At 43.4% G+C, this 26,974-nt stretch overlaps 1 protein-coding gene across 1 annotated transcript in view; it reads left to right on the top strand.

Moving 5' to 3' along the window:
* The window catches only part of fig4a (FIG4 phosphoinositide 5-phosphatase a), a 116,897-nt gene that overhangs the window by 73,229 nt on the left and 16,694 nt on the right, over positions 1–26,974 (top strand). Inside the window, 8 exon segments of the mRNA XM_024136581.1 lie at positions 5,287–5,425; positions 6,798–6,856; positions 7,073–7,220; positions 8,004–8,090; positions 11,068–11,146; positions 11,148–11,264; positions 14,941–15,026; positions 20,285–20,359. Of these exon segments, the coding sequence (XP_023992349.1) occupies positions 5,287–5,425; positions 6,798–6,856; positions 7,073–7,220; positions 8,004–8,090; positions 11,068–11,146; positions 11,148–11,264; positions 14,941–15,026; positions 20,285–20,359 (790 nt within the window).

The raw sequence follows: 26,974 nt of genomic DNA, 5'->3' as shown, positions 1-26,974 counted from the left end.
CCCATGATTGCATTTCCTTTTCCTCTTATGTTATTGTGTTGAGTCACCACCCTCGTTGTCGTCACTAATGATAAAACAACTCATTTGGTTTTTCTTACTGTAGCATCTCTCCTACCCCTCTCAACCCAACAGTCTGTCTCCCTATTAGACTATTCTGAACTCCATCTTTCTTAACTGTAATTGAGGGTTTTTATTCATTCATAGGCTTACTCTTGTTTATTTTACTTTGTTCTTCAATTTATGGCAAGCTGTTGAAAGAAGATTGGACTAACTGACATACGAGAGAAAGAGCTGTTACATGTTCTGAGCTGAGCCTGTACAGTATCGTGTCCAAGTTGAATGTTGGAACATTGTTAGAGCTGAAAACGTCTGCAATTCAATCTGTTCTAGGCGGCACATTTGTTTTCTGGCTGAAGTACATACAGTGCATTCGGAAAGTATTCAGACCCCTTGACCTTTTCCACATTTTGTTACGTTACAGCCTTATTCTAAAATTGATTAAATAAAACATTTTCCTCATCAATCTACACAAGTGAAAACAGATTTTATTTACAAAAGTATTCAGTACCTTTGCTTTGAGACTTGAAATTGAGCTCAGGTGAATCCTGTTTACATTGATCATCCTTGAAATGTTTCTACAACTTGATTGGAGTCCACCGGTGGTAAATTCAATTGATTGGACATAATTTGCCTATATAAGGTCCCACAGTTGACAGTGCATGTCAGAGCAAAAAACAAGCCATGAGCTTCAAGGAATTGTCTGTAGAGCTTCGAGACAGGATTGTGTCGAGGCACAGATCTGGGGAAGGGTACCAATACATTTCTGCAGCATTGAAGGTCCCCAAGAACACAGTGACCTCAATTTTTAAATGGAAGACGTTTAGAACCACCAAGACTCTTCCTAGAGCTGGCCACCCTGCCAAACTGAGCAATCGTGGGGAGGTGGAGGTGACCAAGAATCCGATGGTCACTCTAGCAGAGTGGAGATGGGAGAATCTTCCAGAAGGACAACCATCTCTGCAGCACTCCACCAATCAGGCCTTTATGGTAGCCAGACAGAAGCCACTCCTCAATAAAATGCACATGACAGCCAAAAGACACCTAAAGGACTCTGACCATGAGAAACAAGATTCTCTGGTCTAATGAAACCAAGATTGAACTCTTTGACCTGAATGCCTAGCGTCACGTCTGGAGGAAACCTGGCACTATCCCAATGGTGAAGCATGGTGGTGGCAGCATCATGCTGTAGGGATGTTTTTCAGCTGCAGGGACTGGGAGACTAGTAAGGATTGAGGGCAATATAAATGGAGAAAAGTGCAGAGAGATCCTTGATGAAAACTTGCTCCAGAGCACTCAGTACCTCAGACTGGGGTGAAAGTTCACCTTCCTACAGGACCAAGACCCTAAGCACAGCCAGAACAATGCAAGAGTGGCTTCGGAACAAGTCCCTGAATGTCCTTGAGTGACCCAGCCAGAGCCCGGACTTGAACCCGATCTAACATCTTTGGAGAGACCTGAAAATAGCTGTGCAGCGACGTTCCCCATCCAACCTGACAGCTTGAGAGGATCTTCAGGGAAAAATGGGAGAAACTCCCCAAATACAGGTGTGCCAAGCTTGTAGCTAAAAAACAGTTTTTGCTTTGTTATTATGGGGAATTGTGTGTAGATGGAAGTGAGAGAAAAAAAAGATTTAATCCATTTTAGAATAAGGCTGTAATGTAACAAAATGTGGAAAAGGTTAAGGGGTCTGAATACTTTCCGAATGCACTGCACAGTATTACCAACAGTTGAATGATGTTCCAAGCTCTGTGCTTTCTGTTCACTGAGGATGAGTGACTAATAATGTTTAAACATGACATAATTACTGTAGATGACTAACAAACCTCTAGTAGCTTGATCTAATTCCCTATAGTATTCTCTAGATAGTAACTGGCATTTTGATATGGGCTGCATTTACTGTTGATGGGTAGTGATTCGATAACCATGCTGTAAAGCTTCAAGAATATAGTCATAACCCCACTTTGTAAAATTATGCAGTGTATTCAGGACCCAGTTTCCCGATAGCGATGGAACTTAGGCTTACGAGTGTTTGAGCGATGCATCGTTCCTACAACCACCGAAGATGTAACATGCGTTTCCCAAAACTCCACACAGAGAGAAGTGTGTAGTTGAGGCATGTGATCGAAAGACAAGCAGCGCTGCTCTCGGATCAGCTTCCTCAGTTAAAATCTTGGCCTACCTTAAAACATTAGGAGGATAATTCCACAATACTGATGACAGATCAGCTTCTAGAGAGATATTATCACCTATGGCTGCAAATATTGAGGCGACTTATTGTAATGCTCATAGGCATTACCCTATAATTACCATATAAAAATGTGCACATGCTACACCATGAAATATATTGAGACACGATTTCAGACTGTAGCCTACAATGAGCAAAATACAACTCAATTGAATTAGCATGAAATGTATTTCAATAGGATTGATTGAAATATATAGGCCTGTAGTCTATACAGTTCTCTTTTAATGCGGTCATCTCGGTTTTCATTTGAAGCATCTTTTTATCCTTGGTTGGCAACAGTTGCATAACAAAGACATTGGTGACTTTGTATTTGTGATCAACTTCGTTCCACGTTACCTTTAGTCCTTAGGCAACTTCTTAATAGAACAGGTATAAAGCCCAGGGACCTTCTGCCTTGTAAATCTCTTTGAAACGTCAGGTGTCTTTCTTGGAAACTGATGTGTACGGCCTGTGCACCTGTCAGTGGTGACTGAAGCATGTGGCAAGATGCAAAATGGTCGGTTTCACGGCAATACTTGTTTTGCCTTTCTACCTTCTTTCCTCTGGGTTCCTCCCATTCTTCTTTTTCTCCCCCTCATCATCCCTCTCCTCTCACACTGTTCCTGATGATACAGGCTGTTTGTGTGGGTCAGGGACGGTGTGTGATTTCAGTCACACAGGCAAGGCTAATGTTTTTATTTAGTCATTGCCCCAATATTACTCTTGCCTCACTGACTCTCAAGGTCATGTCACACTTTTGGCCGGACGTGAGCTTTGGAGCTCACCTGTGTATGATGTCATAGGGTCCTTCACTAAAAATTTCATGTTTCATGATGGAGACCACACACACACACACACACGCCAGCTCCACAACTGTTTTTCAGTGTTTCCCTTGAGCTGTAACCCCTTTCTCAAAACAACAGTTATTTAAAGTATATAACTGAGAAGGACAGGTATAGCATTGACATCACATTCTACATGCGGAATCTATTGCATCTGTGGAGGATGTACAGAACAGAGAAACAATAGTGTTGAATTAAAGGAACACAAGCTCTAACACACACACACACACACACACACACACTAACCTGCCTCCAATGTACAATTAACACACCGAGCACACACACACAAATGTAAAAACACATGTTTTCTTCTCCTTGATGTTTGTGGCTGCGTGTATTCCTCCATAGTGTGACATTAACTCCTTATTTATTTATTGAATATGATGAAATTTACTTCTAGAAATGACCAGGGAGAGAGATAGAAAGAGCCTGTAATTGCTGCCAAACACCCTGGTTTTGCAGCTAATTACCCGCCTTGGCCCTTAAGTGCGTTAGTATGGGGCTGCGCAGCAGAGAGGGAGGTGTGGAAACCTAATCAATCACACCTCGCGTCACCACAACATGGTACAACACATGACACGCAGACGACCGAACGATGACACGCAGACGACCGAACGATGACACGCAGACGACCGAACGATGACACGCAGACGACCGAACGATGACACGCCAGACGACCGAACCGATGACACGCAGACGACCGAACGATGACACGCAGACGACCGAACGATGACACGCAGACGACCGAACGATGACACGCAGACGACCGAACGCTGATCTCTGCAGCACCCATCTGCCACACCTCCAAACCGTCTGGTTGTAATGATGTTTTCCCCTCAGTGATCCATTCATCACAGGAGTCCCTGGAGCCTTTAATGTACATGTAGTTGTATTAGATGATTTATCTTCCTCTCTCTCTCTATCCTCCTCTTCTATTTTATCTGTCCAAAATGACCGTGTGGGCACCTTAAAGTCCATAGTCTGATTTAAGGTCAAATCTGAGCCAACTGACCAACACTACAGAATAATTACATTTACTTCCTGTTACTATAGAACATTTACTTTCTGTTATTATAGAACATTTACTTTCTGTTACTGTAGAACATTCACTTTTGTCACAGGCGTAGACTAACGTGAAATGCTTACATCCGTGTACTTTTTTAATAATGCAGAGTTAAAGAAAGAAAAAGTGACACGAGGAAGAAATACACAGTGAATAACAATGACGAGTACAAATAACATGGCTAGATACAGGGAGTACCAGTACTGAGTCGATGTGCAGGGGTACGAGGTAATAACATGGCTAGATACAGGGAGTACCAGTACTGAGTCGATGTGCAGGGGTACGAGGTAATAACAGGCTAGATACAGGGAGTACCAGTACTGAGTCGATGTGCAGAGGTACGAGGTAATAACATGCGCTAGATACAGGGAGTACCAGTACTCGAGTCGATGTGCAGAGGTACGATTTAATTACATTGCTAGATACAGGGAGTACCAGTACTGAGTCGATGTGCAGAGGTATGAGGTAAATGTACACATAGGTAGGGTTATAGTGACTAGGCAACAAGATAGATAATAGACAGTAGCAGCAGCAGGTAGCCATTTGATTAGCTCTTGTTTAGCAGTCTTATGGCTTGGGGGTAGAAGCTGTTCAGGGTCCAGTTGGTTCCAGACTTGGTGCATCAGTACCGCTTGCTGTGCGGTAGCAGAGAGAACAGTCTATGGCTTGGGTGGCTGCAGTCGTAGACATTTTTTGGGGCCTTCCTCTGACACCGCCTGGTATAGAGGTCCTGGATGGCAGGGAGCTCAGCCCCAGTGATCTACTGGGCCGTACTGACCACCCTCTGTTGCGCCTTGCAGTCGGGTACCTTGCAGTTGCCGTACCCAGCGGGGATGAAGCCAGTGAAGATGCTCTCAGCGCTGCAGCTGTAGAACTTTATGAGGATCTGAGGACCCATGTCTAATCTTTTCAGCCTCCTGAGGGGGAAGAGGCTCTGTCGTGCCCTCTTCATAACTGTGTGTGTGGACTGTGTTAATTCCTTAGTGATGTGGACACAAAGGATACATTTACTTCCTGTTACTTCCACCTCGGTCTTGTACATATTGTGCTTATCGTATCGTCGTCTCTGTGACTCTCTCTCTCTCTCTCTGTCTCAGATGCAGACCGGCAGGATGCCATCAACCTGTTTCTGCAGGTGTACCAGCCGTCAGAGTCTAAGCCTCACCTCTGGGAGCTGCCCACTGACTTCTACCTGCACCAGAGGAACTCTATGGCACTGACCCACGACAGGCGCAGGTACACACACACCACGGCAGATGCGTACTCACACGCTGATATGCCTGGTGGGAGATCACTTGGACAAGATTACCAGCTGCATCTGTGTTTCTTTTAGGGGGGGGGGGCTTACCTGCAGAACAGCAGTGTGTGCGTGCGCATGCTGAAGCTTGTCTGAGTGTGTGTTTTATGATTTATGTGTCTCTCTTCTCCATCTCTTTCTCTTGGTCCCTCTCTCTGACCCACTCGCTCTGTCTCTTTCTTTCTTATTTCACGTCCTCTCCACCCCCTCGCTCCCTCTAGCCCTGCACAGTCATGAATTTTAAGCCGAGCCCTAACCATGCCCGCGATGTTCAGGCCCTACCCTACCCAGGCCTGATTGCTTCTGGCAAATTTAAGGCCCTGCCCAAAACCCAAAATCAGAAGTAACTTCCTCTCTTAGTAAATCCATTCGCTGCTCCTCTCTGTCTGTCACTGGCTCCATGCACGCGGCTCGCTCTGCTCTTGAGTATCCATAGCAATGGCTCCGCTTGGGCCGCTCTGCTCAATGAAGAGACAGGAGAGCAGTTAGATACTTTATCACTCAACTCAGACAGCTCAAGGAAAATTGTTATTTTCTGTTAAATAATCTCTCCTATCTTTGACGAAGTTGAATCACTTCTGACACCATGTTATGATCTTAGTCAGATATGACAGGTTCAAAATGTTAGTGACCTGCCCGTACTGTAGTTATTGATGAAAAAACAGTCCCTACCCATCCCTAACCCCATGTATAATGTCGTGGCCCGTCTGGCTCGGGTAGGGTAGCAGACCTCTACTACCGCTCTCTCTCGCTCTCACTCTCTCATTCTTATTTTTACTTTGATGCCCTCTCACCCCCTCTCACTGTCTTTCACTCTCCTCTCTTTCTGTCTTCCAGTCTCTCACTCCCTCTTTCCCTTTCTCTTCTCGTATGTTCTGACCCAGATCTGTCTGCCTACCTGCCTGCCTGTGTTCAGTCAACTCTTTGTGGTTGTGCTGCTGTCATAATGACAGACCCAGATTGCTGTGGCCACTCCACCATTCAGTTACAAAGGCCAAGATGGCTCTGTTATTATCTGAAGAAATGAAATCTGCAGTCAGTCTTTTTCCTCTCAACCAGCCACACAACTCCCTATAATTGCTGTATTTATTTGCACAAACTGGACTTAGTTGAATTAAAGGGATGATGTATTAGTTGTTAGGCTGTCGTCGAGCTGAATCCTAGTTTCATAACTGGCTTATGGAAGTACGGTATTCATTGGTGTTATGGCAGTGAAGGTAGAGAATGTAAGGAATGCAAACCTTACGGAAACTTGCGTTTATCATAATGTTGAACGCTGTTAGCTAATCCTTGTTGTGTGTTTCTCTCTAGCTATACGTACTGGTGGTCGGAGGGGATCTTATCCTACCTGCCTCTGCCCTATGATGAAGGTATCTATTACACATACACACATCTGGGTTGGAAAGTAAAGTTTGTCTCAAAGCCAAAATCATGACCGACATAAATGAAAAGAATATACTTTTCTCTAATTTCACGGTGTGTGTGATTGTGTGTACACTATGAGCATTGTATGTACAATATGTTAGTGTGTCGTGTCCTGATATGTGTGTGTGTCCTAATCAGGGTGTGTGTGTGTGTGCTTCCAGTTCCCTGTGAGGAGAATATGAAGAAGGTAGGGGTGAGGAGAGTGAACCGTTACGACGAGAGCATCGATACCTACACAGAGTTCTTCAAACCCTACGAACTCACCTCCTTTGACGACACCTTCTGCATAGCTATGACCAACTCTGCACGGTAGGTACCCTGACCTGCAGACAGTTACATCAATATCCACTGGGTAATGGCTAACCACGTTGCTTTTTACTTTCATACAATGAGATGTCTGAATACTGGCCGGAGCAAAAATATTATAATTGTAAATTGACAATGAAGGTATTATATACAGGGCCTTCAGAAAGTATTCATACCCCTTGACTTATTCCACATGTTGTTGTGTTACAGCCTGAATTCAACATGGATTAAATGGGGATTTTTTGTTCACCAATCTTCACACAATACCCCATAATGACAAAGTAGAAACATGTTTTTAGATTTTTAAAAAATAATTAGAAATTAATTACAGAAATCTCTCACTTATAAAGGTATTCAAACCCTGAGTCAATAGTTTGTAGAAGCACCTTTGGCAGCGATTACAGCTGTGAGTTTTTCTGGGTAAGAGCTTTCCACACCTGGATTGTGCAGCATTTGCCCCTTATTGTTTTCCAAATTCGTCAAGCTCTGTCAAATTGGTTATTGATCTTTGCTAGACAGCCAATTTTAGGTCTTGCCAGATTTTCAATTGATTTAAGTCAACAGTAACTCTGCCACTCAGGAACATTCACAGTCTTCTTGGTCAGCAACTCCATGGGTGTGCACAACTCCAATATTAGGAAGGTGTTCCTAATGTTTGGTGTACTCACCATATGCCTGTTGCAGAGAGACAAAAGAGATTTGGATCTGGGTGCAGACATGAGGTTAACTATGATGTGTTTTTCCTGGGATAATAAGGTGGTGATTATTTTCTCTCTGTGTTTGAAGGGAGTTGATGCCCAAGACGGTAGGAGTGGACCCCAGCCCCTTCACTGTGCGCAAGCCAGAGGAGACTGGGAAATCTGCTGTGATTGGGTGAGTGTACTCTACTCGCGTGTGTCGTGACTTTACGTTAATTAGTCTGATGACTGTGATGACTGTTATTTATCTTATCACTTAACTATGTTTAATTGTTACTTTATTCAATTAATCAGGTAACAATTAACTCATTAAGATCTGGGGCACCACAAGAGCGGTTCTTTAGAGTTACCATCTCCCAAATTAAACTCTAAAGGTCTTAACCTAACACATCTATAAACAGTCAATGTATTAATCATAACTTCGTATCATATCGACATTCTGAACAGTCGTAACCTCCTGCATCTGCAAAATCCCCAGCCTTACTTATGATTCAGTACTACACAAATTGGTTTAATTATTTATTTACCAGCTAACTAAATGGTAACACAAGTTAAACATACACACTTAATACATTAGAAACAGGTTCCAAGCAGACTGACACAATATGGCAGCTTGTTACAAAAGACAGAAAGCGAGAGAGAGGGACAGAGACACACACTACCGTTCAAAAGTTTGGGGTCACTTAGAAATGTCCTTGTTTGTGAAAGAAAAGCAAAAAAAAATTGTCCATTTATAATAACATCAAATTGATCAGAAACACAGTGTAGACATTGTTAATGTTGTAAATGACTGTTGTAGCTGGAAACGGCAGATTTTTTAAAATGTAATATCTACATAGGCGTACAGAGGCCCATTATCAGCAACCATCACTCCTGTGTTCCAATGGCACGTTGTGTTAGCTAATCCAAGTTTATCATTTTAAAAGGATAATTGATCATTAGAAAACCCTTTTGCAATTATGTTAGCACAGCTGAAAACTGTTGTTCTGATTTAAAGAAGCAATAAAGCTGGCCTTCTTTAGACTAGTTGAGTATCTGGAGATTCAGCATTTGTGGGTTCGATTACAGGCTCAGAATGGCCAGAAACTTTAGTACTTTCTTCTGAAACTTGTCAGTCTATTCTTGTTCTGAGAAATGAAGGCTATTCCGCGCGAGAAATTGCCAAGAAACTGAAGATCTCGTACAACGCTGTGTGCTACTCCCTTCACAGAACAGCGCAAACTGTCTCTAACCAGAATAGAAAGAGTAGTGGGAGGCCCCGGTGCACAACTGAGCAAGAAGACAAGAACATTAGAGTGTCTAGTTTGAGAAACGGACGCCTCACAAGTCTTCAACTGGCAGCTTCATTAAATAGTACCCGCAAAACACCAGTCTCAACGTCAACAGTGAAGAGGCGACTCCGGGATGCTGGCCTTCTAGGCAGTTTTCAGAGGTGCAAACATAATTGCAAAAGGGTTTTCTAATGATCAATTAGCCTTTTAAAAGTATAAACTTGGATTAGCTAACACAACGTGCCATTGGTACACAGGAGTGATGGTTGCTGATAATGGGCCTATGTACGCCTATGTAGATAATCTAGAAATGATTGACAAAAAAATTGCTTTTCTTTCAAAAACAAGGAAAATTCGAGGTGACCCCAAACTTTTGAACGGTAGTGAAATACTTTGGTACATTTAGAAACTACTCTCACTGTAATCATATACTTAGCACACGAACCGCCACCCGTTTGGAGTAAAGAATCATGACGTGTGTGTGTGTGTGTGCTCGTGGGTGCGCTTCTCTTTGTTCGCGTCGTGTGTGTGTGGTTGTGTGTGTGTGTGTGTGTGTGTGTGTGTGTGTGTGTGTGGTTGTGTGTGTGTGTGTGTGTGTGTGTGTGTGTGTGTGTGTTTCGCACAGGCGTTGTTTATGTGCGTTTGTATATTTCTGTGTCTCAACCGTGTATCTGGAAGCCGGTGGCCAAAAACAAGACACTCATCTTCCATTAGCTGACTCATGTGAGCACAACACAACACACACACACACACACACACACACACACACACACACACACACACACACACCACACACACACACACCACCTCTTACCTTCTTGAAAACCTTCAATAACACATAGTTGTTGAGCAATTACGTGTGTTAGTATGAATATTGAACTAGCTATAAAGGGCATGTTTACTCCTGTTCCTTTAACCAGTCAATGGCTGTTTATGGTTTATTTATCAAAGCGCAACCTTTTAATGAATGATTGAGTGTCCGGTATCGTTCTCTACTGGAGTGTTTATGTAGGCATCCAGAGTGGAGTTGTCCATCGCGTTGTAGAGAGAGGACAAACGCTTTGATTACTCTCTCTCTCCTTCTCTCCACCTCCCTACCCCCTCTTGTCCTCCCCCTAACTCTCTCTCTTCCCCCCTAACCTCTTCTCTCCTCTGCCCTCCCCCTATCCCCTCGGTCCCCTCCCCTAACCTCTCTCTCTTCCCCCTAACCTCTCTCTCTCCCTCTCTCCACCCCCTCTGTCCTGCTGCCTAACTTCTCTCTCCTCCCCCTAACTTCTCTCTCTCCTCTGCCCTCCCCTACTCCCCTCTGTCCTGCTGCTAACCCTCTCTCTCTCCCACTAACCATTCGCTCACTTTCCCCTACTCCTCTTGTCCTGCTGCCTAACCTCTCTCTTCCCCCTAACCTCTTCTCTTCGCCCTCTCTCGCACTCCCTCTGTCCTGCTGCCTAACCTCTCTCCTCCCCCCTAATTTATCTCTCTCCCTCGGCCCTTCCACCCTACGCCCCTCTGTCCTGACTGCCTAATCTCTCTCCTCCCACTAACCACTCGCTCACTTCCCCTACTCCCCTCTGTCCTGCTGCCTAACCTCTCGCTCTCGCGCTCTCTCTCTCTCTCTCTTCTCAGCCTTTCAGTCTGGCTCCGTCTTGTTAACCATGTTATTTAAAAAAAACTACCAACGGTACTCTACCTCTACTGTCTGTTTATTCTGTGTGTCTAAGAGCAGTATGGTCACGCTATGGACTACTGACACTAACTACTACTACTACTAATGTGTGTGATAGCTGGTGAGACAACCACTTATCTTAAGATGAAGGCATGAATTGTAAGTCGCCTCTGGATAAAAGCGTTTGCTAAATGACTAAAATGTAAGTGTGTGTGTAGTGCTAAGAGCAGTAAGGAGGAGACGGTGGTCCAGAGAAGACAGCGCAGCGCCCCCCGCCCCCACAGCGAGGAACAGATTCTCCAGCAGCTCAGAGGACGACTCCGAGGACGACCGCGACGATGACGGATCAGTGTCCCAACGCTCCACCCCCGTCAAACTACTGACCGAGTCTGGGGAGAGCGTTCGCACTCAGGAGGTATGGATGGGAAACACACACACACACACACACACACACACACACACACACACACACACACACACACACACACACACACACAGGTAGGTAGCCAGCTGAGTTAAATGTCAGCTGACATGCAAACTGGACCTTGGGAGAGAAGGTGCTAACTAAAAGTGAAGATTTCAACTATCGAGATTGAAAACTCATTCTGTGTCAATTTAAAAAAGATTTTCAGTGTCAGGTGGAGCTCTCCTGTTTCTCCTCACATGTTCAGAACATAATGAGGTTTCTCTTGGTTTCTCTCTCGCTAACTGGCCCTCTCTCATTCCCTCTCCCTCCCATTTCTGTCTCTCTAGCCAACCATCTGTCTCCCTCTCTCCCCCTCTCACTCACGGAGTTGACCTATCGGTGTTATTGTTTGAGAACATTAATTTCCCCCCTATCCATTGAGATTATCACAATGGTCGCATAATCATTCAGATAATGAATCCATAATATGACATATAAATTATATGTAATCAAAAGTGTTTTCAACACAGTTTGAGTTCTTATGGTTTGATTGAACTCCCCAGGACACTGATAGTTTGGTTTGACGGTTTGGCTTGACGGTTTGGCTTGACGGTTTGGGTTGACGGTTTGTCTTGACGGTTTGGCTTGACGGTTTGGCTTGACGGTTTGGCTTGACGGTTTGGCTTGACGGTTTGGTTTGGCTTTTTAGACAGCAGAGCAAAATGTAGAAGACTAACATACCACCGCAGCTGATATTGTGTTCTATCATCAACATTATCCACAGTCACCAGTCTAATACATTGTATCATAATGATTATACTAGAGTGAATAAAATACATGACACTGATCCATTTTCATGTGCACACACACTTCACAACAAAAAACGGGGGGCTCTCATCTCTCGTTTGTGACTCAAGGTCTCTGTGTTTCCATGACAACTGGACTGGTTGAATATTCTCCTTCGTGAGCGAGCGGAGGGAAGACAATGGGAGTTTGAATTTGAATAGGATGACCTAGAAGCGGAGCTGGGCTTTAGCCCTTTGAAGCCAGCCTCAGTCAGAATACATTGTGTGGCTGTGTCCCAAATGGCACCCTATTCCCTATATAATGCACTAATTTGGACCAGCGCCCTATGGGCCTTTTCAACAGTAGTGCACTACAAAGGCAATAGTATGCCATTTGGGACACAGACATGCTGTTGGACTGGTACCCAGGTGGTAGTACTACTGTCTATTAAGAGTGGTACCATCACCTGGACCTCATGTGAGTGCTACCATAAAAGGGGGGTTTAGATTGGCAGCAAGATGTGAGTAGATTCCATTGGAGCTCATTCAGGTCAGGAAATGAACTGGGGAAGATGGGGAGCATATTGAAGATGAGGAGCAATTACCAACTCATGAATTGTATAGAACTGGACATCCTAACGAAGTAGATGACTTGGATGTAGTTAATTAAGTAATGGCTCACAGTACTTTTCCCTGTGAGAGACAACACAACGAGTTGAGAAGTCTCTCCTTCTCTATCCATTCTACCATCCTTTAGGACAGTTGGTTTGGAAAGGCCTCTTCCCCTGAGTTCATATCATATCTGAAATCTCTGTTTGTCAATCATAGACTGGGTAGGTCTATGGTAGCTTTGTCTCGACTCATCTCTCAACTTATTTCTCAATGTCCAGTTACTGAACCTTCCTCGAACGGTCATTCCTCCTGTATGTTTTATGACTACAGCTATGGGCTAAATTATACTCTGCCATAAAATACAACAATAGCATAAATGAATAGATGGATGGACAGAGATGAAAAGAGGCCACTAGAAAAGAGACAGAGTAATCGACAGCCAAGCCCAGTGACGTACACCGGGACACATAAAAATGTCACGCTTTGCTTCAAAATCCCAATTGTACTCAATCTGTTGCTATAACGAGACTATTGTGTGCCACATTTGTTGTCAGCGGCGATGGTGACCCAGATGCTGTTTGGGGTCTCTTTGACCGACTAGACCCTCATTGTGTGAAGAAGCGGCGAGGTCGGTGGTGGTGAATCAAGTTTTTATTTTCGTGTGCCGCCAGGCATCCACACAACATGGCTTCTGGTGCCAGCTGGGGGCTTGTGGGTAATTTCGTCCTCTGTTTACATTCTTGAGTGAAGTGTTCAGGTTAAGGGCCATCTCATACTCTCTAAACAGAAGATACCACAAGGATAAGCTCTCTCCTCTCCCCGTCTACACGTGATGAGAGATCGAGAAAGGACAGGAGCCATGGAGAGAGCAGGATAGAGAGATGAAGACAGAGCGAAAGAAAGAGATTACCCTCCTCCGCTGACACCTTTTATTTTATTTAACATCTTCATTCACATGCTCTTAGATGTCAATATACCTTTATATGTTAATTCACATGCTGCTTTCTGTTTTCTGATTCATCCTCTCCCCTCCCAGTCTTTCTTGACAGATTCACTCATCCTCACATCCCCAGTAACAACCACACTGATTGCTTTTGACAACGAGAGGCAAAAAAACATTGAATAAAATATATATTTTTGTAAATATCCATTAACTCCAGTACTGTTTTCTCCCTCAGGCTTCATTTATAACATGCTTCCCTCAGCTATATGTTTTCTTCCTCAGGCTTCATTTATAGCATGCTTCCCTCATACGTTTTCTCCCTCAGGCTTCATTTATAACATGCTTCCCTCATACGTTTTCTCCCTCAGGCTTCATTTATAACATGCTTCCCTCATATATGTTTTCTGCCTCTTCTTGGATCTGGAGTGGGTAGCAGGGAGGGGGGTCATGAATATTTTGTGATAGAAGGTTAGCGGTTAGCTCACGTGTCGGCACATACACACACGTGTCTCGTGTCGCTGCCTGCGAGCCTGTCCCAGAGAATGGATTGCTATGGCGCCAGAAAAACACATAACTGATCAAATATTTAAACATCTGATCATTACCTTGCTGCTTGCTGTATAATTAGACACACTAATTCCATATTCCCTCTGTGTGCGTGCGTGTGAGAGTTTGTTTCTGTGTGTGTGTTTGCAAAGCTTCACTCTCTTGTATTTCGTTGTACCCGGCCACCTCCCTCCAGTTCTCTCATCTTGGGCACAGACCATGGCGGCAGGCTGAATCCATAGCCTTTGAATGGAAATGCTATGTTTTGTTTTGGACATAGATCTGTCCCATCATCTCAGAGGAGAAGAGTGCTTGAAAGGCTACTGCTGTTACTTAAACCACCTCTGGACCATCCACGTTATGTAGGGACAGAAGATGGATGTACACTTCATCTTTATTGTTGTTAGTATTCATTCTCACTCTAGTCTCTTGTGGTGACAATCACAGGTGTTCCAGTCTGTAGTTTTCCTGTGGCTGTGTGTTTGCTGAAAAGCCATCTATTTTCTCCCTGCGGACTACAAAGCACACCTCCCACAGTAAACTACACTTCCCACGTCTAGTGTTTCTCAGGAGGGGAGGCTGTGTTGATATGTTCTCCTCAGGTTTGGTCCCTGGTTAGAGGAAGGGGGGTACAATCTGAACGGTTGTACAGTTGGAGAGTGCTTGAGGAGGTCTAGTCAGAGTTGTTCAGAATGATTTCATACTGTTTGTTTGTATCCTTTCATCCCACTCCTCACTGTTACCTCTCACCTCGCTCTAACCTTTTGACCCCTAACATTTGACCCTTGCCCCCACACAGGACTTCCTGCAACAGTCCATGAGGGAAACCTATGGACTCAACCTGGCTGCGCTCCCTGCAGAGGAGGACATGCTCATATATGAGAGGTGAGACACACACACACACACACACACACCATGAAAATGAGTGGCTTCCACGCATCATGTGAGACTGAGTCAGGTGTTTGATGATTGACGGTATGCCGAAAAGATCGATCTTCACACTGCCGTCACACTGAGTATTGCATTTCAACCCCTGTGAGCTTCTGACCTACTGACACAAAACTGCCCAAACGTCTAATCATGACAGAGACACGTTTCGTTATGAAAGTGGTCCCTGTGAGACAAACACAACTGATGATCAGTCAGTCTGATTCTGATCCTTTTCTCTGTAATGATGATGTTGATAATGATAATGATAGAAGACATCCTGTCCTGAAGACCTACCTGTTAGGAAGACGGGGACAGGCCGTCCCATAGTCACTATTAGGGTGATGTTCTAAATGGACTCTGTCAACTGGAGAACGGCACATTAATGACCTCAAAAGGGCCGTTTCTTTTTTTGCTGAGTTTAGAGTTGCACCCAATGTTCCCACTAAGCTTCCCCAGGACTGCCGCGCAGAAGAAATATCAGCGAGCGCAGAGAAGCACGAGACTGAACTTCACTCAACTTTCTAGAGTTTTCCCTGTTAATACTGTCAACGTTTCTCTTTACTGTAGGAATTGTGATGAATCAACGCAGTATTAGCCCGTTTCAATGCAACATACTGAAACAAAATGAACTAGCTATAGAAGAGGCAGATAGTAGGCAGAATGCATCTGAGTAGGATTCTATTCCATTGACAGGCACTACTCTTGTTTTGATTTATTTTATTTAACTAGGCAGGTCAGTTAAGAACAAATTCTTGTTTACAATGACGGCCTACCCCGGCCAAACCCGGACCACGCTGGGACAATTGTGCGCCGCCCTATGGGACTCCCAATCACGGCCAGTTGTGATACAGCCTGGAATCGAACCAGGGACTGTAGTGACGCCTCTTACACTGAGATGCAGTGCCTTAGACTATTGCGCCACTTGGGAGCCCACTCTACACAGACCTGTGCGCCATAACCAATCAGAGCTGCAGCAGGCCTATATGCAAATAGACCATTGCCATATACAGTGCTTTCGGAAAGTATTCAAACCCCTTGACTTTTTCCACATTTTGTTACGTTACAGCCTTATTCTAAAATTGATTAAATTGTTTATTTTTCTCATCACTCTACACACAATAACCCATAATGACTAAGCAAAAACAGGATATTACACATTTTTGCAAATGTAATAAAAATAAAAAATGGAAATATCACATTTGCATATGTATTTAGACCCTTTACTCAGTACTTTGTTGAAGCAACTTTGGCAGTGATTACAGCCTCGAGTCTTCTTGGGTATGACGCTACAAGATTAGCACCCCTATATTTGGGGAGTTTCTCCCATTTTTCTCTGCAGATCCTCTCAAGCTCTGTCAGGGGAGCGTCGCTGCATAGCTATTTTCAGGTCTCTCCAGAGATGTTCGATCGGGTTCAAGTCAGAGCTCTGGCTGGGCCACTCAAGGACATTCAGAGACTTGACCCGAAGCCACTCCTGCATTGTCTTGGCTGTGTGCTTAGGGTCGTTGTCCTGTTGGAAGGTGAACCTTTGCCCCAGTCTGAGGTCCTGAGTGCTCTGGAGCAGTTTGTCATCAAGGATCTCTCTGTACTTTGCTCCATTCATCTTTCCCTCGATCCTGATTAATCCCCCAGTCCCTGCTGCTGAAAAACATCAGGCCAAAGAGTTCAATCTTGGTTTCATCAGACCAGAGAATCTTGGGTCTGAGAGTCCTTTAGGTGCCTTTTGGCAAACTCCCAGCAGGCTGTCATGTGCCTTTTACTGAGGGGATTCCATCTCGCCACTCTACCATAAAGGCTTGATTGGTGGAGTGCTGCAGAGATGGTTGTGCTTCTGGAAGGTTCTCCCATCTCCACAGAGGAACTCTGGAACTTTGTCAAAGTGACTATCGGTTCTTGGTCACCTGTGTTTTTGGTTAATGAAAGGTAAATCATCTCCTAGAGTCTGGTGGAAACAGACTGAACCAGGCTTTCCTGTAGGATTTTGCCTGTGCATAAATCCATTAGTCCTTAAAGTATACAAGCATACCCATAACATGATGCAGTCACCACTATGCTTGTAGATATGGAAAGTGGTACTCAGTAATGTGTTGTATTGGATTTGCCCCAAACATAACACTTTGTATTCAGGACAAAAGTGAATTGCTTTGCCGCATTTTTTGCAGTATCACTTTAGTGCCTTGTTGCAAACAGGATGCATGTTTTGGAATATTTTTTATTAGGTTAATATTGTGCCATATTTTGGAATATCTGTCAAATAGGTTATTATTGTAGAGTAACTACAATGTTGATCCATCCTCTGTTTTCTCCTATCACAGCCATTAAACTCTGTTACTGTTTTAAAGTCACCATTGGCCTCATGGTGAAATCCCTGAGTGGTTTCCTTCCTCTCCATGAAACTGAGTTAGGAAGGACGCCAGTATCTTTGTAGTGACTGGGTTAATTGATACACCATCCAAAGTGTAATGAATAACTTCGTCATGATCAAAGGGATATTCAATGTCTGTTTTTTTATTTGTACCCTTCTACCAATAGGTGGTAGAAACAAGGACCAGGAAACCTTCCTGGTCCTTGTAGTTGACTCTGTGGTTGAAATTCACTGCTCAACTGAGGGTCCTTAGAGTTAATTGTATGTGTGGTGTGTAGAGAGAGTAATTCAAAAATCATGTGAAGCACTATTATTGCACACAGTGTGTCCATGCAACTTATGTGACTTGTCAAGCACACTTTTACTCCTGAACTTATTTAGTCTTGCAATAACAAAAGAGTTGAATACTTATTGACTCAAGACATTTCAGCAAATTTATAACAAATTTATAAACATTTCTAAAAACACAATTCCACTTTGACATTATGGGGTATTGTGTCTAGGCCAGTGACAAAACAAGTCTAAATGTAATCCATTTCGAATTCAGGCTGTTACAACAAAATGTGGAAAAGGTCCAGGGGTGTGAATCATTTCTAAAGGCGCTGTACATACTGTGCCTGTAGGACACATACAATGAATGGCTCATTAATATGTACTGTATGTATGATCATATCTATAATCCCCCTTTAGAAGTATAGTTCTACTCTCATCATCCGAGCTTTTCGCCATGTGCTATGGCAGCCTATACTATAGTGGCCATCAGTGTAGGGATGGAACTCAGGACACAGAGGGGTACCTCAGGTTAGCTACAGCCGTCTCTTCCTCAATGAACAACTGAGTGTGTGTGTTGGGCCTTTGAAGGCCCTTGGAGCCTAATCCCATCAGAACACACACACACACTCACGTCTCCCTACCTGTGGGGCGTCCTGATGGAACCACCGAAATGGAGAGATTAATCAGGCCAGGGGAACAATAAAGTTTTGTGTTTCTCGCTCTCCCCTCACAGCTCTGTATTTATAGCTGCTGTTCGTCATACTGTCCTTTGTTCCTGTGTCCTTCTGTACCCTGGTCACTCAGATATCACATTTTGGAGGAGCTGAACACAGCCATTGTATAGTACTGGGAGCTATTGTATGAAGATAATTATTGGTTATACGTCACCTTGCTTTTACCTTAACCAGTGGAGGCTCCTCAGAGGAGGAACGGGAGGACCACCCTCAGTGAATTTCGTAAAAATATAAATGTTAAAACATAAAAAGTTATCCTTTTTAGATAAAACTATACTAAATATATTAATGTCACCAAATAATTTATTAAAACACACTGTTTTGCAATAAAGGTCTACAGTAGCCTCAACAGCACTCTTTAGGGTAGCACCATGGTGTAGCCAGAAGACAGCTAGTTTCCGTCCTCCTCTTGGTACATTGACTTCAATACAAAACCTAGGAGGCTCATGGTTCTCACCCCCTTCCATAGACTTACACAGTAATTATGACAACTTCTGGAGGATGTCCTCAAACCTATCAGAGCAGCATGAACTGAAATGTGGTCCACCCAATCAAAGGATCAGATAATGAATCTAGTACTGAAAGCATAAGCTACAACTAACTAGCACTGCATCAAATATGGTGAGTAGTTGACTCAAAGAGAGAGAAAGACAATAGTTGAACAGTTTTCAACAAATTAATTTCTTCAAAAATGAAGGAGAAGCATGTGAGATTTTGTACTTTTTTTTTCAGTTTCACTTAGCTAGCAAATGCAGCTGGCTAGTTTAGTTACTCAAACACCTGGCTCAAAAAGAGGGATGCTATGTTAGCTTGCTGGCTATGACTATCCATAACTGGAACTCTTCCAAGTAAAGGTAGGCTTTTGGTTTTAAAAATGTATTGCCGCCGGAGCCTGCCGGTGTAACTGCTTACTGTGACTCTACACTGTAACGTTACTGTATGAATGTAGCAGGTTTACGAATGAGTTAGTTCTATTAGCTATGTTGACTATGACGTTACTTTAGCTAATATGGTGACAACGATGTAGCGGTTATGATATGGGTTGGCTTGGAAAGTTTTTTTTTTGCCTGGTCACATACAGCTGAAGTGTTGTTCATTGAAGTCTACAAACGAAGGGAAAAGGTGAGAGGAGAGTGCATAGAGGCGAGAAGGAATACAAAGTGAACTGTTTGTGTGATCAGGGGTGTCTTCATTCCATCGATTTCTGTTGATAAACGTTTCTTAAACGGATGCAAACGAAACTGGGATAAAAACCTGAATTTGTCCAATAGAAACTCTTGTTTGCAACTTTTGGACTAATGATTACACCCTAGATAAGCTAGATGCAGGCAAGAGATATCGTAAAACGCTGTGTACTACTCCCTTCACATAACAGCGCAAATGGCTCTAACCAGAATAGAAAGAGGAGTGGGAGGCCCCGGTACACAACTGAGCAAGAGGGACAAGTACATTAGAGTGTTTAGTTTGAGAAACAGACGCCTCACAAGTCCTCAACTGGCAGCTTCATTAAATAGTACCCACAAAACACCAGTCTCAACGTCAACAGTGAAGAGGCGACTCCGAGATGCTGGCCTTCCAGAAATGTCAACTCAGATTTATGAACATTGTTTGCGATTCTGTGTTTTTATATATATATTGATTACTATTTTTCAATGTTACTTTTAGTTTGGAATGAGATGTTTGACGAGCAGGCGTCCACATACTTTCCTAATTCAATGTTAAATATTTGATACTGTGGTGTCTAAAAAAAGAGGTGTGATGCTACTTATGTTATCTGTGATGTTTTGGTCTCCGTGGTGATCAGCTGTTTAAACACTGTCTGTGTGTGTGTCGTTCTGCAGGTTTGCCTATCTGGGCCAGAACCAGCACAAGTTGGAGAGAACCAAACCCTCAGTCCTGGAAAACGCCATCAACGTGTAAGTTGAGCTTTTAACACACAAACAAGTATACTGTCTAATACTATTCTAATGAACAGATGGCTACATACCTTTTCAGACGACTCTGGAAAAAATGTAATAACACATTCCTTTCTAAGTGGTCACAAAGGGGCTTGTGGACTTGTGCTGCCTGCCCCTCCACAATTTCTCTCTTCTTCTTATTGTCAATCCCCTCCCTCTATCCTCCTCAGTGTTATTCTCTCATCAGTGGTAGCCTCTCGCTCCCGTGTCCACTTCTGACCCACCCCAGTGCACTGTGGACCGGGGGTTTAGAAGTGCCAGCACTCCAACACATGTTAAAGCAATGTGCGCTACGCACACCCACACACACACACCATCATATAAAAGCGTATGAACAACAGTCTCCTGGGAATAGGGTTGCAAAGCTACTGGTAATTTACTAAAGTTACTGGAATCTTTGCTAATATTGGTAATTAACAGGTGATCTATGGTAACTTCGGTCATTTATACTTTGACAAAAAAAAGTTGATATAGTATTCATTTTTATATCCGTGTCGATATTGTCCATGAGTTTCTAGTGGATAAACCATATGGTTATTGCCTAATTGATGAAAAAAGCATCTGATCAACAATGGAATTATTTTTAATTAACCTTTCCAACTATTGACGTTTTTCACTACTGCCACCAGTTTGGCACCAAAACATTTACAACAAAGAAATGATAGTAAATAAAAGTATGTACTTAATATATATATTATATTTATATACTGACAACTCATATTAAGCACCAATGGTAACCAAATTGATGGTTTTATATTTAGGATAATGTTTTACAACTTTTTCATACATACAGTTGAAGTCGGAAGTTTACTTACACCTTAGCCAAATACATTTAAACTCAGTTTTTCACAATTTCTGACATTTAATCCAAGTAAAAATTCCCTGTTTTAGGTCAGTTAGGATCACCACTTTATTTTAAGAATGTGAAATTTCAGAATAATAGTAGAGAGAATGATTTATTTCAGCTTTATTTCTTTCATCACATTCCCAGTGGGTCAGAGGTTTACATACTCAATTAGTATTTGGTAGCATTGCCTTTAAATTGTTTAACTTGGGTCAAACGTTTCGGGTAGCCTTCCACGAGCTTCCCACAATAAGTTGGGTGAATTTTCCAATTTTCCTCCTGACAGAGCTGGTGTAACTCAGTCAGGTTTGTAGTCCTCCTTGCTCACACACGCTTTTTCAGTTCTGCCCGCACATTTTCTATAGGATTGAGGTCAGGGCTTTGTGATGGCCACTCCAATACCTGGACTTTGCTGTCCTTAAGCCATTTTGCCACAACTTTGGAAGTATGCTTGGGGTCATTGTCCATTTGGGTGACCCATTTGCGACCAAGCTTTAACTTCCTGACTGATGTCTTGAGATGTTGCTTCAATATATCCACATCATTTTCCTCCCTCATGAAGCCATCTATTTTGTGAGGTGCACCAGTCCCTCCTGCAGCAAAGCACCCCCACAACTTGATGCTGCCACCCCCGTGCTTCACGGTTGGGATGGTGTTCTTCGGCTTGCAAGCCTCCCCCTTTTTCCTCCAAACATAACGATGGTTATTATGGCCAAACAGTTCTATTTTTGTTACATCAGACCAGAGGACATTTCTCCAAAAAGTACGATCTTTGTCCCCATGTGCAGTTGCAAACCGTAGTCTGGCTTTTTTATGGCGGTTTTGGAGCAGTGGCTGCTTCCTTGCTGAGCGGCCTTTGTGGTTATGTCGATATAGGACTCGTTTTACTGTGGATATAGATATTTTGTACCTGTTTCCTCCAGCATCTTCTCAAGATCCTTTGCTGTTGTTCTGGGATTGATTTGCACTTTTCGCACCAAATATGTCTGTCTCTAGGAGACAGAACGCGTCTCCTTCCTGAGCGGTATGACGGCCGCGTGGTCCCATGGTGTTTATACTTGCATACTATTGTTTGTACAGATGAACGTGGTACCGTTTGGAAATTGCTCCCAAGGATGACTTGTGGAGATCTACAATTTTTTTTCTGAGGTCTTGGCTGATTTCTATTGATTTTCCCATGATGTCAAGCAAAGAGGCACTGAGTTTGAAGGTAGGCCTTGAAATACATCCACAGGTACACCTCCAATTGACTCAAATGATGTCAATTAGCCTATCAGAAGCTTCTAAAGCCATGACATCATTTTCTGGAATTTTCCAAGCTGTTAAAAGGCACAGTCAACTTAGTGTATGTAAACTTCTGACCCACTGGAATTGTGATTTAATTAATCTGTCTGTAAACAATTGTTGGGAAAATTACTTGTCATGCACAAAGTAGATATCCTAACAGACTTGGTAAAACTATAGTTTGTTACCAAGACGTGTGGAGTGGTTGAAAAAAGATTTGTAATGACTCCACCCTAAGTGTATGTAAACTTTTGATTTCAACTGTATTCTTTTAAAGGCCCAGTGCAGTCAAATGTTATTTCCTGTGTTTTATATATACATTTCGGCACAATGGGGTTGGAATAATACTGTGAAATTGTGAAAATTATGCTAAATTCCTTTTAGTGTAAGAGCTGTTTGTAAAGACCCCCTGAAATGTCAGCCTTTGTTGGTGGGATGGAGTTTTGACCTGCCTGGTGACATCACCACTAGTTAATAGACCAATAAGAAAGAGCATTCCAAACCTCTGCCAATAACAGGTATTTTTCAGTTTCCCCCGCCCCACTCAGACCACTACCAGACAGTCGTAGCAAAATTCTTGCTTGAGAAATTGCAGGGAGAATTTGGGAGAGAGGGACGGCAGAACGCTGTATCCTTGTGTTTGCTTTCTATCCAGCTCCCCCTCCTTCCCTGGCACCCAACTCCCTCCATCCACAGCCTCATCCCCCTTGAGACCTGTCTCACCCATTGACTTAGGCATGGAGGGGATGATATTACATGAGTCCAGACTCACAGTACAATCTTGATCACATTTATCCTAATTTAATTTCCTTTTCCAGTAGCCCTTTCCACTCACAACACCCGTCATCCCATATACGGGTTGGAAATGGCTGATTTTCTCATTGATAAGTGCCTAAATTGGAACGCAGTAGCTGTACAGTTACATGCTATACGGGACATCAGTGCTCATGTTCTCGGCTTGAGGAAATGAAGTAAGCACACTTGGATATCTTCTGACAGTCATTTTAAACTTGAGAATCGCTCTCAACAAGAACATGCCCGCATCCCTCCCACTAATGGGCCTACTTTTGTATGTTTGTTGTTGTCTGAGAGGGAAATGTGGAAGGCGACATGTCGAGAGGAGTCTGTGTTCTAAAAGATGAGACGATGAGGGTTATATTAAATACAGATTTAATGTCATACAAGCACACCACACACCTGTGATTCCAAATCTACAATTCATATCATATTTCATCCACAGTTACATGGATTACCTGCCTTATACTCAGTTGTCTTGAACAAAATGAGCCTATGTTTGTCGTATTGTGAAGAAAATTTCCCGCGGAATACGCACTTGAATGTACTCATAACTCCATTTGATGCGCACCTAAATTACAACCGGTTTGTCTGAAGTGCCTTTTGAAGCCTAACACTGTAAGATCATATTTTATAACTTAGCGTATTGTATTGGCAACAATGTTAGCTTTCAAAATAATGATCCACCTGATCCAGATTGTGATTTTATATAGGAATGTTTTTGGATTGCGTAAACAGCAACTGTGGTTGTGTGGACACAGGGTTGTGTTCCAAACAAAACAACTACAAGTGTGCTTGCTTCATTTCCTCAATGGCAAAGCTAGGAGAGCTCAAAAAAGCACCTTGAAAGCTATTTCCTTGAGTCATGAAGGTGCATTGAAATGACTGAACTGTGCACAGTTTGGAGAGGTGTGTGGCCACTTGGAGACTCCAGTTAGACCTCTCTCAAATCCCAACCCTATTATGTTACTGAATGTATCCAGAGTATTTTCAGATTTTATTATTGACAAATGCTGTGAAAAGTACAGTAAATGTAAATTGCACATCAAATCAACAGTGTTAATGTTTGGGTTCAGTCTTGTCAGGTGAAATGTAGGAACACGTGTTTTGACTGCATTGTCCTTTCCTTCTAGGCAGTTCCAGACTCTGAGGTGGCTTTAGTGTTAGATGGGCTGAATGGTTTTCAGGTCCAGAGCGTTGTGTGGCCCTCCAGTAAAACATCTTGCACTTTCCTTCACTGCGTTGTAAAGCTGGGAATTGCCAGGGACCTCACGATACGACATTATCACGATACTTTGGTGCCGATTCTATATGTATTGCGATAAATGTTCCAAACATATTGCTCACCATATGTCTGCTGCTGAGGAACAAGAAAGAGCCATGAGAGAGTTTTGATCAGTCATGGAAATAAGTGCTGAAAACAAATTGGCTCCCTTTTTAAAAAGAAGATGGAGAACAAGCTTCTCAAAACAATAAGATATGATATATCGTCCAAAATATGTGTACATGTATCTATCCCCCCTACCCATCACTACTGCCTGTTAGATCTAGTGGACAAGCCGATTAGGTTGTAGCACCCTAAAATCCTGCAATCCTCTGGTCCAGGGGATTGCAGAGGGTTGAGGATTGCAGGGGATACCCTACGAGGTCCGGAACCTGCTGGTTCTCTGTTCTACCTGAACATTAATTGCACCCACCTTGGGTCCCAGGTCTAAATCAGTCCCTGATTAGAGGGGAACAATGGGGAAACAAAGCAGTGGAACTGGCTTCCAGGTCCAGAGTTGAGTTTAAGGGCTCTGGTGTGTGTCTGTGTGGCATTAGACTGCTTAATGGGTTCACGCAATGGGTTCACACCTCCACAGTCAGATCCTTAATGTAGGTGACCATTATTGGGAGAATGTTAATTAGCTATGTGTGTGTCAGAGGGGAGGGTGGTTTTCTAATACCTCAATCCTTCATAACCACCCACACACCTGCCCTGAGTGCATTCACCCTTATATAAAACCCTTGTTCATCTCCACAGCCTGTTGTCACGGTAACACTCTTTCGTCTCATCCATCTCCTAGACGTTGAAGTGGTTGACGCATAGCAATCCATCTAAACACACACACACACACACACACACACACACACACACACACACACGTGTTGCTCTCTTCCTGGCTCAGTTTGATTGAGGCTAGATCAATAAAAGTCTTCATTTAATTCTCGCCATGGTTATTATGGAAGTTGTGTGAATAGGGGAACTTTCAGAGAACCCTTTGAGAGGTTTGGAGGGTTAGATTGTTTGTTTTTGTTTCGCTGCAAAAAATATAGCCTGGAGACAGGATGGAAGGAGAGCCACGTGTGTTATCAGGGTCTATTTACTGAATCAACGTGTTGCTGTGGTTTCACATCACTGCAGAGATCAGTCAACTGCCCAGCCAACACACAGCCAGATGTTCCAAAATCTGAGGCAGAAGGGGAGCGATACGGAGAGAGAGAGACCAAATGAGACGGAGAGAGACAGCAATAGGGAGAGCGAGACTGGTAGAGAGAGAAACCTCTGAGATCCGTCTCACAGGAGGTTGAATTCGAATTTTGAGATATGGATTTGAGTGAAAGGAGAAAAATCCCCGTCAAACAATACACACAGCCCCAACAAGACCAGGCTCTGAAAGGCTTTTCCCATTCCCCACGGACCCGTCCATGCTTAACGCATACATATGCCGGTGCCCTGTGCACATGGATCTACTGTTCCCTTAAAGGGAGAGGCCTGTATGACAGATCATATACATGAGTGGGCTTATACAGGTGAATTGAAGGGGGAGGGTCAGACTCCTTTATCCCCACCTCCTTTTTTTTTTTGCAGTATATGTTAACCCTTTGTGGAGGAGTATGGATGGACACGTGTTGTCCTTTGTTGAATGTTCTAGCTGATTCTCTGTGTTGATGTTGGTGAAGCGTCTCAGTGAAGCTGGCTGAGTGTTGTTCTCATCACCCTCTGTTTCTCTATGGAGAGCTTTGTCAGCCAGGCGTCCTGTCAGCCAGGCGTCCTATCAGCCAGGCATCCAGCCCTGATATAGAGCACAGCTGTGTGTGTGGCTAGGGAAACAAACTGATTCATCAATACAGCTAACTTTGTATCATACGCTCCCTCCCTCTCCCCCTTTTCTCTCTCTCTCTATCATCTGACCTCATCACTCTTTCTAGTCCTCTCTACCTCCCTTTTCCCCTCCATCCCTCTCTCTCATGGCCACGGGTCCAGCAGGTGTACCTGCCATTGCATAACAAGGCTATTCTTAGACATGTAACCACATCCCCCAAAAGTTCTATTTTTTCCCCATCTCTTGCGCTTGGCATTATCCGTTTGACCCATCATGTATTGGCTGAGCTAAACGGAGTCTCACTATTGGTGTGAAAGGCTGAGGAAAAAGGAGATAGCAGTATCAGTGTTTTAATTGACTGATCATGGGACAGTGGAGCTCTAGATAAGCTGGTTTCTTTCTCTCAGGCAGTGCAGAAAAGGGCATGTATTTCTTTGCAGAGCGTGTGTGTGTTGACCTCGCATGCGCTTGGTAATAGAAACCAGCCATCAGCATTGTTGACCTCGCATGCACTTGGTAGTAGGAACCAGCCATCAGCATTGTTGACCTCGCATGCGCTTGGTA

The sequence above is a fragment of the Salvelinus sp. IW2-2015 genome, unplaced genomic scaffold (assembly GCF_002910315.2).
Source record: "Salvelinus sp. IW2-2015 unplaced genomic scaffold, ASM291031v2 Un_scaffold961, whole genome shotgun sequence".
In the NCBI taxonomy this organism is placed as follows: Eukaryota; Metazoa; Chordata; class Actinopteri; order Salmoniformes; family Salmonidae; genus Salvelinus; species Salvelinus sp. IW2-2015.
Note: the sequence above shows the minus strand (reverse complement) of the source record. Positions and strands in the feature narration are given on the sequence as shown.